Consider the following 13,117-nt stretch of genomic DNA (forward strand, 5'->3'; position numbering starts at 1 on the left):
ATTCTTTTATTAATTTAAAAAATGTACTGTATAACAAAATTACATAAATATCAAATATTCGAATATGTTCAAATATCAAAAGAGACCTTTCAAGAATGTAAAAGATATTAGTGATAATGATAATAATAACAATACTAAAGACATTAATAAAATGATATTAATAATAATCAGGTACAGGTGCACAGGCTATTTTTACAAAGTCTTCGTATTTGACTTGTCCATTTGGAGATACGTTTGCTTCCCTAAAAATTTGCTCCACTGAAAGTTAGAGATAAATGAAGTAATTAAGAACACTTGTTGGAATCAATATCTAGAGTAAGTAAGAAAACCAACCTTCTTTGTTACTTAATTGCTCACCCCAATGAAGCAACATGTGTGCTAATTGTCTAGCAGGTATAGTACCAGTCCTAAATTTGTCTGCAGCTTGAAAAGCATCTATCACCTCCTTCGGCAAATCCTCAGCTCTTGTTTGTAAATGCATGACTTCCAAAAAATCAGCAAAAGACATCCTCCCTCCTGTGGTTAAAAATTTGTGAGTTTAAAACCATTTATAATATTATAAATCATTTCACCTTATTTGTACCTTTATCCTTTAAATATTTATTTAATTCTGCGATAGTGGGACTTAATCCTAATGATCTCATAATGATTGTAAGTTCATCCAGAGTACGTATTTGACCATTCCTTGCAAATAGATAAAAGCATTCCCTAAATTCTGTAAAAAAGAATTTATAACTCTGTAAACAGCAATCTTAACCAATTTAAAGAATTTACCACTGTACCATCTATATCTTCTTCTCGAAAATAACGAGCCTAGAAACCAAAACATCCAATTAAAAACATGATTATAAAGTTAACATTTAGACAACTCTATAGTAAATAACATTACCATAGTGCAAAATATTATACAGGACACTTGACAAAATAGTGTAACTTTACTTTATTCTTCGTTTACGTGTCAAATAACGTTATCTAAGGTAAGACTAGGTTATTTGACAAATAATCACATAACCTTACTCTTTCATTGTACTGAGGCGACACCGTCGTGTGCAACGTGCACTAATCACAATCAGTCACCACTTGCGATCGATCGATCTTCATTTAAATTTCATCTTTTAGAGATAGAAATTTCATCTGTTTTTGATATGAGTACTCACTAAATATTGATAATGATTGAAATAATAATTTTCATTCACGTAATCCTTTTACTAGTGTAATAAATTTGCCAAAGTATTTATAAACAATTTATAATTATAAATCAGAATTTTAATTTCAAATTGAATAAATGTACGCGCCTCTCGTAGCTAGGATTTTGAGTTACATTCGAAACAGAGAACGATGGAAATTTGGGAGGATGAAAAGGACGAAAGTAGCTCGGTCTATCAATAGGGGTCATCCAGAGCGGCGTGGCCACTAGCAGGAAGGGAAAATGAACAAGATATAGTGGTCTGCGAGGCAAACGTCGCTTGGTTATAGCGGGGGTGGCTCGGTCGGGCGAATAGGGGTTAAGTAAGCCCGCTGCAGGGGTTTTCCCCTTACGTGCCGAATAACCCCACTTCAGCGGTATCACGCTCTCGTCTTCTTCCATTTACTGACACGTATGGTTGGCGCTAAACATCGTAGGTACGTGAACAAGAATTCCATGATACAGTAAATAGTTTTCATTCATATTTTTATGTGAGAAGATGACAAATATATTTTTTACAAATAAATTACTATTTCCTGATAAAACAGATTAAAACAGACGATTACAGCCATGTTTAACAACTACCAAAGGAATAGTTTAAAATGAGAATAAGGTTAGTAGTGACAAGAATAAATGCAACAAAAATTGGTAAAAATATTATATCTCCATGTATTACTTGTTTTCCATCAGTAATAACGATATAGGATGATGATCGTAAACCCTTCAATCGCCCTTCCATTTCAGAAACACTCCTTTCCTTTGACCGACGACTAAGGTCAAGTTACACGGAGGTGGGAGTCGAACCATGGTAGCCAGAGTGGGGTACCGATAGAGGGGTTGATGGTACAGCGTACCACTATTGGAAAGCGTTGGTCCGCGTCCAGCCATGGAAGGGATCTCTGAAAAAGAAAGAGATCGCAACATTAGGGGAATAAGAAAGGGTAGAGGAGAGTTCGTAAGGCAGAAGGAGAGAGGGCGCAGCACAGCTGGGTCGAACGCGATCATGGTAGGGGAAGTCGGTGTCCTCGGAGTCCTCGTTCACACGAGTCACGAGCGTTGCCGTCCGTCAGTACGGCGCGGAACGCGTTCCTGTTTGTCTCGTTGTGTGGAGTCGGTGTCGCGCGTGCCAGTTCTACAGCTTCTCTCCTTCTTTCTCTGTCAGACTACGCATTTCTTTGTTCATTATCGTCGATCAAGCAGAGAAAGAGAACGACGCGACTGCACGCTGCCGTGTAACACACGTGTGATATTGTGGGTAGTTGGTGTGGTGCGACAGGATGCGGTACAATGACCGTAAATGAGTAATCGACGTCCCTGCGAGAACCGGTTGGAAGGACGAGGATCACGGCGGAAAGGACGCCCGTGGCAGGACTTCAACCTCTGTGCATAGGTAGGTGTCAGATAGTATGCAAGAGCAGCGAGCACGCGCAATATTCTACGTGCGAGTCTCTCCTTTTCCATCCCTTTCGGCATCTTCCTTTCTTTTTCTCCCCCCATCTCTCGATCTATCTCTCCGTACCTCGGTTCGCGCGGTTAAGCACCGTAGCTTTTTTTTCGTCGTGCACGTCTGTCTACTCCTGCGTCGCTCATCGGTGTGTACGTTTGTGCATATATACATATATACATGCACAAATCGTAACCTGTCGAAGGGAACGCGAATCGTCGGTTCGGTGAACGATGCTACATTTCCCTCGCGATCACCGGAGTCAACGTAGTTACGCGACGTCTGATTTTATCATATAATCCGACGAAACTCACGTTCCTAATAACCTTCGAGAATACGTCGCACGCACATTCTCTCTCTCGTTGTTTTGTATACTAGTGTGTTTACGTCGGATTGTACGCGCACGATGGGAGATTTAAATGTCACGTAAAACGCGTCCCCAGCGCCACCAGGTCGTCTGACGGAAGTGGCTTCGCCGGATGCTGACTTTTCGAGGGAACACACGCGAATCAACGAACGCGCTCGACTTATAGGTTATATAGCTATATACGTTTTTATCATAGACACAATGCGCTCCATTTTTTTCCGATGCAATCGCGAAAGGGTTATGAACTTGTGAAACGAACGAGATACGAGTGGAGGAGAAAAAGACTAAGGGAGGGATAGTCGAAGGAATCGTGGCTATCTTTGCGAGAAATTACAAAAGTTATAGTCAGACTTTAATTGTCGTTTAATGGGAAAAGCGAGCGTTAAACGCAAGTACCGACGGTACCGGATATCGAGTTGGAGCATGTAACGAGCGTTGCATAAGGGCGCTTATCTACGTGAAAGTTATATTAAAAAATAACTCGGAGAGTCCGTTAGGAAGTCAGAACCATTGTTCACCGTACGATGCTCTTAAGAAACTTGCTCGGGGAATACAAAAGCATGCGTTAAGACTAATTAATGTTATCAGCCAACGAAGCTTCCCGCGAAATCGCCTAACTCCGTGTAATTGCAGACTATGTAGAGCCAATATCGTCTCATCGATATTACACAACAACTTGCCTCGTTTCGATTCAGTTAATTCGACACGCCGTTTAAACAACACACTATATTAAACATAACGGTTAATCCATCAACATCCACGCGTCGATCCTTGTTAAGCCACTAAAGGCCAACGTTGGTCAACGTGACCTTTCGTTTGTAATTTCTTCTTTCAATCAATCTACGTTATTGAATTTTATTTTTTAATATCGCTGTTGTAAAAGAGTATTCGAAGTATTTATTTAATACCCTTTTCGCTAGTACGTATTTTTCATCCGTATCCTATATACGCAATTTTACAAAATGCTATGATATTTCAATTTCTTTAAATTTCATAAAATTGTCAAATCCACAACGACAATTAAAAATCAGAATTCGGCAATGTAAACGTAGACGGAAGAGGCTACAAATGAAACCCGTAACATTAATGAGTAATTGTAAAGTATACACTTTCATATTTGGTTTTATCTCCACCTATATTTTACAAATTTATGAAACTAACGAATCCTCAAAGAAAACATGATATTCCTATCATTCCTACAAATAGTAACAATACACTATTTCTAGAATAAACTATATCAATTTCTAAATTGTAAAACATTTTCTTCTATCTTCACATCGTGTAACATCTATCATATAAAATGTAAAATGCTTATTATTCGTAATACACTTCTGGTACGTTGACGAAGCTATTACTTTAGTTATAACTCCTAAAAATATTACGTTTACGTTATTGGTACTCATTACCTCATTGTATAATCCTTAATGAATTAATTACGAACTACGAATCTTTGTATTTTAAAATCATCCCTTGCTCGCTCGCAGTTCCTCCATCGTTCCAACGGTACCCGACGCTAACTAACAATAGAAACTTGAAATTAATAATCCCGAAACTCCTCCGGCTTGTCTCCCATCGACGCAATTTCGCAGATGAACGTAACCATGGACTACGCTAATCGCCTTAAGCCGGGTATTAATAATCCTCGCACGTTCGCGACTCGCCTCCTCGATTTCATCAGGCCGTCACATCCGAAATTTTCTGAGTTTCGTCCGGGTCTCGCGAAAGTTTTGGACTCTGGTGACCTCGGAGCGATCGCGAACCGTCTCTTGGTAATTGCTTTAAAGGAGTTACGCCTCCTCTCCGTGCCGATGTCCGCTGAGTTCCGCCGACGAACGCTTAGGACATTACGCAAAACGTGTTTTGTTGGTGTGCGTTACGAGGTAACGGTTCAGCGAGGCGTGCTCGATGGAAAATTGTCCGATGTCGGCCGACGTTGGGTTTTACGATCGGCGTTCGCGATTTTCGACGCCCGCACCGAGCTTTTTACGCGTTTTTAGCCGCTTCAGACTGTTTTACGTTGGTTCACGCTCGCCTGAAACTACCATACACACCATATACCATTGTTCGATATCTTCATCGGGTCTGGAATACCGGAAATGGACAGGAATTTCGGTTAATCCCTCGCTGATTTCAGTCACGGTTCGTGCGTTCCATTTTAGGCAGACCTTTCGAGGATAATTTAATTTTTCGTTTAATGTTTGTCGATCTATGTATGTGTCAGTCTTGGATCATTTAGCAAACGAAGATCATAGCAGAGATAGAAATAGATAAGTGATATTTCTGATCGTTTCATAAGAGATCAATTTTATATTCGATTTCATCTGTTATTAGACTGTGACTTTAATGCGAAGTTTGAAGATGCAAATTGAACGGAATTAATATAATATACGATGGGTGAAACGAATGTCTATTTGACTTTTATTTGTCTAATTGTGTACAGAAAAACATAGATTGACATAAAATTCCGCTGTATTGCAATATTTATGAACACCGCGTAATCTCTAACTTGCGGTATAATTTTATTGGTAATGTCAGTTTAATTGTACAAGACGACGTTTTGTGCTCCAATATACATAGTCGGTAATATACAGAGTGGCACGGAAATAATATATCAAGAAATCTTGAACGAATTTAAAACCATAAGAGTGAGGATGAGAAGAATTTCGTGCGCGGATGCATCGTCGAGTTAATATTCCCAAATCCGGTGACATCATCGGTCCCGTTAGTCGGATTCGGCCCAAACGCAGAAATAGCGAATAGGCTTACGTTGCGACCTGGTTTTTCCGCGGATAAATCCGACGCGTTAATTTAAAAGTTCGCCCGGTAGAAATTTCATCTGGACGCCGGACGAGTGTTTCGAATAATGAGAAACGTTTCCTTGGTCGTTTTAATTCTGCTCCAAGAAAATTAACTGCGCTCTCCGGAAACACGAAGAAGAGTGGGACGAAGGGCAAAGAAAGAAAAAAGAAAATAAAAGAGAAGTGGACAAAAAAGTAGAAAGAACGCGAAGTATCCAGAAGAAAATCGCATTTACAATCAACTGCATTTGAAGGACTTAAAATCACTTTGAATTTGTATACATTTGAATTTCTTCGAATATAATTTAAAGCTACGAAACTGTTGAAAGTCTTGTAACTCTCGCGTGTCTTGAAGTCTTTGTGTAGTCTTTAATGGTCTTTGTATTTTTCTTCGATTACGCATCGATGTTACTTACACGTGTTTCGAAAGAAAGACTAAGACCAGCGCGTCAGAATTAAACGATTATGGCATTCAATTCAGGATTGCAGGACTTTCAAGACATACGTATGTCGAAATTTTAAACACTCGAAACCGAAAATTCCAAATTTGCACTCAAAGACCTTGGAAGACGTTTCGTTTTTAATAAATCTTCTCTATTCCGGCCAGATTGCGAACGTTAAATTTGTGCAATTTAATTTGTGTGCCAATGTATAGGAGAAATTTTAATGAATCAGCACTTTGTACAGGTACCTCCTTCATCTTCATTTTTTCCAATTCTGAAACTAACATAGTATCTAATCGTTCTAACACGTTTGCGCGAAGGTATATCAAAACTGCCAAAAATTCCAAGCTTCGATTCGCGTTTGAAGCGATTCGAATCTCCACAGTCTTGAAGATCTCTGAACCGCTCCAAAATCGGAATGCCCATTGCTAGATGCGGCTCTGTACGGTGAAACCGTAGCCGGTTTACCGCTACACCCGACACACATACTCGTTCCGCCCAATTGGAGCGCGTTGGTCGCATGTTCCCGCTAATAATGGCCAATTGATACGTTATCACGACCGGTTGCATACGAATACAGAGCCTGGTATTAAATATTTGGTGCGATGATAGGTGGAACGTTGGCGAGAAATCCGCGTGACTCTCGTCGTTTCATTGTTCCTTCTGGCAAAGTCGGTGTATCGCGGTTTCGCGTCATGGAAAGAGGACAAAGCCGTAGTACGTATCTACGTGGGACGATTATCATTCGCGGATCGTCGGCGGAGAACGACGCGTTCGTAGCGCAGAACCGAGCGGTACGCGCGAGACAATTTTGCAAATTGTCGCCAGGGAGACGCGGGTCGAATTCTCTCTCGCGACCATGTTCTCCAGTCGTATTCCCCACCATGCTCCTCTTCGCCATTTTCTCTCTGCACTTCTCGCTGCGCGTATCTCCACTTTTTCCTCGTTTTTCCTCCCACGCGAGAATTTGTTTCATCCAGCGGCCGCTGGAGAACGCCGATAAAGCGTGTTCTTTCAACGTGCAGCACACCTACATAGCGTGAAAAAAATGCGGATGTTTGCAAATATTACGAGAGATAGATTGCACGGTAGACTGGTCTGCTTGGTTACCTACGATCGTTGATTCGCGCACGTCGAAACGGAAAGCCGATTCGAGAGAGTTATACGGTTATCTAGTTTCTCCGTTCTATCTTTCCACGCGTCTCAGCCTAGTTGCGCCTTAAAGATTCACGGAGTAGTAGAGTAACAACTTTTGCCTGCGAGGAAGATACGAGATAGAGAGAAAGGCTCGTGGGCGTTAGGTGAAACTGTGAAAATTCAAATCCAACTGTCTTTCTTTAGTTCTTTTTTTTTTTGCGGTTACTAGGAACAGAATTTTGGGAAAATTAATGTTACCGTATATGAAGACTCCGATAACACGATTAGCAGACAGCGAATGCTTATGAATTTATAGAAAATTTAAGGATGCAAAAATTCGCAGAGTGCACGTGGCATGAAGAAGCGTATAAAATATCCAAAGCGAAGCATGCATTATGTATAGAGACGAAGAAATCTGTACGTATGTTTCGCATTCTTAACGCTACAAGTACCAGGATAATTAAGACGATCAATTTTTTATATGTGAATTTCATAGATTTTGTGTATTTTTCATCCGAATAATTTTGTTTTATGAAATAACAAGTACTAAATGAATAGAAGTTTATTTTTCTTGCATTCTATATTCTTCATACGCCTTTCATTTTTATTTATTCGATACAAATTTTATCAGTCGTCTGTAATTCTGATGTCTATCATTTTGATATGAACTTCTGTCGTCCTAATAATTATACGTTTCTATTGTATTTTCGTCATATCATTTTAACAAAATAGTCATTTATAACACACAATGATTAGGTAAGCATTAATTGTTCCAATGTTAATAGAACGAAAAGGAAAAGCTTTGGCAAAAGTATGTATAAAGGAACAGTTGCAAATTGTTCGTTTTGGTTACACGGTTGTATGTCATTCAATAGCCGTCGCGACACTGGAAACGTAGAAAAAAATGCAAAAATCAACACGTCGCACGTGAACGGGTGAACCATGACTGTGTCTGTACTCGGTTGGATATCGTTTTCCCATAGCTCGCGTGCAAGTTTACCATGATAACCGGTGGACAGAATCGGTTCTGCTGGTTGCTGGACGACTGCAAACGTCTCGCGTAACGTTAATACCTCGCACAGAGAGCTTTCGCAAATATCGTGCACCTTTCCCAATCGTCGAAAACATCTCGCTTTTTGACCGGACCGTCTGCGTCCATGGCAGAAGGATAGAGAGATCCTTTGAATAAATAACTACCCCATGTTCTTATCGCTATGACTCGTTTGCTTTGCAGAAAAGGCTCTAGTACAGTGCGTCATGAAACTAGAAATTACTCACGGAATATACAGGGTGGTTAGTAACTGGTGGTACAAGCGGAAAGGAGGTGATTCTACGTGAAAAAAGAAGTCGAAAATATAGAAAAAAATTTTTCGTTTGAGGCTTTGTTTTCGAGAAAATCGACTTTGAATTTACGCTCGGTACGCGTGCACTTTATTACGTCTCGTTATAACGGATCTCACTGTAGATCGTTGTCTCGATGGAAAAATTTAAAACAAAAATAAAAAAAAAAATTTGTTCTTTATTTTCGACTTCTTTTTTCGCGTAGAATCACCCCCTTTCCGCTTGTACCACCAGTTACCAACCACCCTGTATAAAGCGTGCTGTAATATGTTGCACTCGCTTTTGGAATCGATCGTACTCCCAAGTTATGAATTGCGATTATAATAATGAAAAACATGAAAAAAAGTACATTTTTTGCAAACAGTAATTACGCGATTTGGTGGATTTCCCTAATTCCGAATATTCGATTACAGTTTCCTTTCGGAAATTTCTGTTTTAGCGTTACGATAAGAATTCAATCGAAAGCGTCCGAGAAACTAGTCTACTTTCCGTTATTTTATTAAGGAAGCGTCAACTTTTAAGACGTTTCCTTGTTTCGTAAAAATAGATACGATTTATATGTACACTTACGATCAATTCATAAAGTGGGTCTCACGTATAATGGATACAGCAAGTATTTGCATATTTCTGTACTCGATATAGTATCACCAATACCAGTTACTTAAGTCCAAGTATTTTCACGTGATCGCGACAGTATGACGGCATGAAGATGAAATTCAGAACCTGATAAGAAAACGCTTCATTAGAAGATAAGGATATGTGCAAGTACGCTTTTCACCCGCTGTATGAAGCTACGTTCAACTCGATAAATTGAAAAGTACAGAGTCCTGGTGATGTCACAGACGCTACTTTTTAAATTGATCTTCATCAGTTCCTCATATTCTACCGAGAAACGGTTTTATAGAAATAATTTGTTTCTCGAGAATCGCTTATGTTACGAAACTGTTAAACTGCCAGAAACTCGATTGAATCGATATGATTCATTTTTAAATTGCTGATATTGCTGGACGCTGTCTAAAGGGGATTTCTTTTTGAAAAGTATCGGTGAAAAAGACTTGATGATCGTCAAGTGAAGTATTCGTATTCATTGACTCGGTTTTTCTCGAAACTGATGGAGATACAAGATCTAAGAACGCTGTAGCGAACGAGCCTGGCGAACATTGACGATGATTTATCGCGCGAGTTGGCCATCGCGTCTTCCGACTTCCACTACACACGCGCACTCCTCGAGGAAATTTTTCAGCAACAACTTCTTAAGGAGACGTTTAAAGAATCGCCTTTCTTATCCGCTTTTCACCGGTGTTTTCGCGTTCGGTCACGTCTTGCGTAAAACATGGTCGATTTCTATGGTCCCCTCGACGTTCCCTCGATTAGTGGTAGCTTGTAAAATCACTCGTCTATGACATTTCATCGCTTAATCTATTTCAGTCCAAAGCGTCACTGAAATTGACTTTAACTCGGCAACTTGCAGTTCAATTTTATTAGGTCGACGATTTTCGACTAAAAAAAAAAAAATTTTCGTTCCTCAACCTTTGCAGTCGAACGTCACCACGGTGACTGGATCTAAAATTCCGTTTCAAAATCGAATGGCACTATAAATATTTCTGAATATTTAATTTATCTGAAATATAACTGAAACTTGCTTCGGCCAATTGCTATTCCCATTGGAAAAATACGTCGACCGCAAAGGGTTAGAGCATGCAATAACCCGATTATTTAGTCGGAGATACCAACGTTGTTCCCCTTAGATTGTCAAACAAAATGAGTAATAACAGTGCAGTGTGAATGACCTGTCTTGGATCAAATGCAATATATCTTCTGGTACGTCGTAGAATTTTAGTAACTAGATGAAAAAGGTTGGAAATGGCTGTATCCGACGAAGACCCACGCGTCACAGTCTTTCGATCCATACGCACATGATCCATTGTATAAAGATTGCGAACAAAGGTATGGAAGATGATCCTATTCTCTGTCCTTTAAACCAATGACGTTACCGTGACAGAAAAATCTGAACAACGCGAGATCCGCGAAGGATCAAACGTTGACTGGCAAAGCCTGTTCGAAAAATTAATCCCGTTCCCTGGCTGAATCATTTTCTTTTTTCTTTCTTTTTCAGGGGTAGGATCGATCGGCCGTGAGGACGAAGAAGAGCTGCCGATCGACGAAGGTAGCAGGAGTCGGGGGAAAAAGGCTGAAAGCGTGGGAGGAGGGTCGAAAGGTTGAGCGACCCGCGGAGGAGAAAGAAGAGAAAGAGGACGTGGCGGAAGCACGTTCGGTGGAAGAGGAGGAAGAGGAGGAGGAAAAGGAAAATCGAAAGTAGGAGGGAGACAGAGGTCGAGAGAGGAAGAGAGATGAGTCTGGTGGGTGACTCGCAAAGTGCGGTGGTCGGTTGTTCGACGAAAGGCAGATAGCGCCATTAGTTATTGCTGGGCCGGAGAACGTCGAGCCGATGCGCGCTACGGCCCTGGCCGTTGACGAAGAAGGGGAAGAGGAGGAGGAAGAAGAGGAGGACGAGGTTAGAGGAGGGCACAACGGGGCCCAGAGGGCCACGATGTATCCCTTCGGGTCGAAGGAACGTCGTCGTCATCCTGGAATCAGGACGCCCTTGATTTTCTTCTTGGTGTTCGGTTGCCTTCTAATGATCGCCGTTGCCTCGCCTCTTCATCCTGTGCCACCACACAGAGGTGAGTCACGTTCGATTCCGGCTAGTGCCTCCCATCGAACTCTCCGTTTATTCATAGGGTCTATCTGTTAATTTCCCAGTTCATTAACGCTCTGTGACGAACAGCGGTAGCGTGTAGCGATGGCATCAAGTTCAATGTGTACACTACCCTGCACAAATATTTGTACACCTGGTGCAATGCATATCAAACATCGATGTTTTTATCATTTCCTCAACATTACGATGAAAGAACGTTTCTCTGCCGTTAACTCTTTGCTACTTGCCGTAACTGTGGTCGAACGTTCTGGTAAATCGAAACTGAAACGAGGAATATACCTGCGTCAATCAAGTTCCATATTTGTCTTTAACATATAGTCGACGGTTCGTAGAATCTATAGAAACTTCTCGAATCTGGTTGAAAACGCGTAATTTCAATCCTCCTAAGAACATCGGACAAATATACTTCAAACCGCTTAACTCAGCCGTTTCTATAGAAAGGAAAAATGTTTCGTAAAATTATTTCTTTCTTATATTTCTTTCGTCCGCCACCGTATGAAGAGTTCGAATCTAGTTGGTGAATTTTCAAACCTACTTGCGCCGTACTTAAGCCCATCACTAGTATCGTGTACGACATACAATCGAATGACCAGCCACGTCCCTTTGCCTGTTTTCACAGCTGTTTACCAGGTATAAGTAACGCGTATAATTAACCTCTAAACAGCTGGATCGTAATTAACGCTATCACTCTAAGGACCAAACTGTTAGGCTATTAGCAAGGATTCCGCACACTTTGCGTAACTAGTGTCTGCAACTCGCGTAACTACACAGAACCGCCACCGATAGAGATAATAGGTAGCAAAGAGGCAGAGTCACGTTCGGTTTCTTCTATCTGAAATCGCTATCTTGCCGGATAACGTAACGAGGATAGAGGCATAGCGGAGGTTTGGCTGCGGGCTATGGAGATACCTATTGTCGATGGAAAATCCGATACAAACTGTCCGGTGTAGGGTGGTCGCATTGTAACTCGCCGTTGGCCAACGCATCGATAGCGAGCCACGGTAATTAGATTATTGGCGAGTGTTGCGTAAGCTGTAAGCCGTACGATGCGGCCTGGACAACGCCACGAGGTGCTGTTAAACTACGCTCGTTGCGCGACTCCGCGCGAGCAACGTTTTAATAGGCAACGAGACAAACACTTTACCATCGCGTTGTTGTCTTTGTTCTTGACCGGTACTTACCGACCAAACAATGGAAACACCAAGACGAATGCCACTCTGATCGCGAGTGCACTCCCCTATTTCTTTCTCGATTCTATCTCGTCCTGATGACGCGATCCTGATGTAGGTTTCGGATAAAATGTAGAAAAGAAACGTTTTTTCGTTTGTTGTACTTGTTAAGAATCCGAGTTAGCGTGTCTGTAAAATCCTCTAAGAGGATTTTCTATCGAGTTTTCCAGAGATGCCTTCTCTGAAATGAAGATCTCAGAGGAAAATGTGACTAGTGTACTTTCGGTGGTTTTTCCATTTCAATATTTCTACGACTAAGACGGCGAACGTTTTAATGTGTAATAAATTATAAGGTATATTGAATTTAGTATATCGATATTAGTATATTTAGTATATTGATTACAGGATGTATTTAACATTTACATGTTTGAATATGAAAAATGCAAAGAATTAGATTTATCCAACGGTATTGAAGATGACGGGGAATAACGTGAATATTTGAAATTTATTAAT

General features: G+C 40.8%; 2 protein-coding genes across 3 annotated transcripts in view; one reads left to right on the top strand and one right to left on the bottom strand.

Moving 5' to 3' along the window:
* Positions 1-13: 13 nt before the first annotated feature.
* On the bottom strand, positions 14-1,041 carry LOC138183868 (calmodulin-like protein 4). Its single transcript, XM_069121342.1, has 5 exons — positions 890-1,041; positions 783-813; positions 584-715; positions 334-516; positions 14-258 (listed from the first exon to the last, which is right to left on the bottom strand). Exons 1-5 carry the CDS (start codon positions 890-892, stop codon positions 158-160), a joined length of 450 nt encoding a protein of 149 aa, XP_068977443.1. The 5' UTR covers positions 893-1,041; the 3' UTR covers positions 14-157.
* Positions 1,042-1,795: 754 nt separating this feature from the next.
* The window catches only part of LOC138183853 (disintegrin and metalloproteinase domain-containing protein 10), a 57,763-nt gene continuing 46,441 nt past the window's right edge, over positions 1,796-13,117 (top strand). Inside the window, exons 1-2 of one of the 2 annotated variants that reach the window (XM_069121306.1) lie at positions 1,796-2,576; positions 10,833-11,400. In XM_069121306.1, coding sequence (XP_068977407.1) covers positions 11,166-11,400 — 235 coding nt within the window. In that variant the 5' untranslated portion in view covers positions 1,796-2,576; positions 10,833-11,165. The remainder of the gene's footprint in view (positions 2,577-10,832; positions 11,401-13,117) is intronic. The other variant, XM_069121305.1, reaches the window with a different exon arrangement.

This window comes from Bombus flavifrons, chromosome 10, assembly GCF_040668555.2.
Source record: "Bombus flavifrons isolate JBK064 chromosome 10, iyBomFlav1_principal, whole genome shotgun sequence".
Classification (NCBI taxonomy): Eukaryota; Metazoa; Arthropoda; class Insecta; order Hymenoptera; family Apidae; genus Bombus; species Bombus flavifrons.

Excerpts from the sequence above, each read along its gene's own strand:
- LOC138183868 (XM_069121342.1), bottom strand. Across the intron at positions 716-782 it reads TCGAGAAGAAGATATAGATG|AATTTAGGGAATGCTTTTAT; the intron begins GTACAGTGGTAA and ends TCTTTTTTACAG. Across the intron at positions 259-333 it reads GCAATTAAGTAACAAAGAAG|TGGAGCAAATTTTTAGGGAA; the intron begins GTTGGTTTTCTT and ends TCTAACTTTCAG.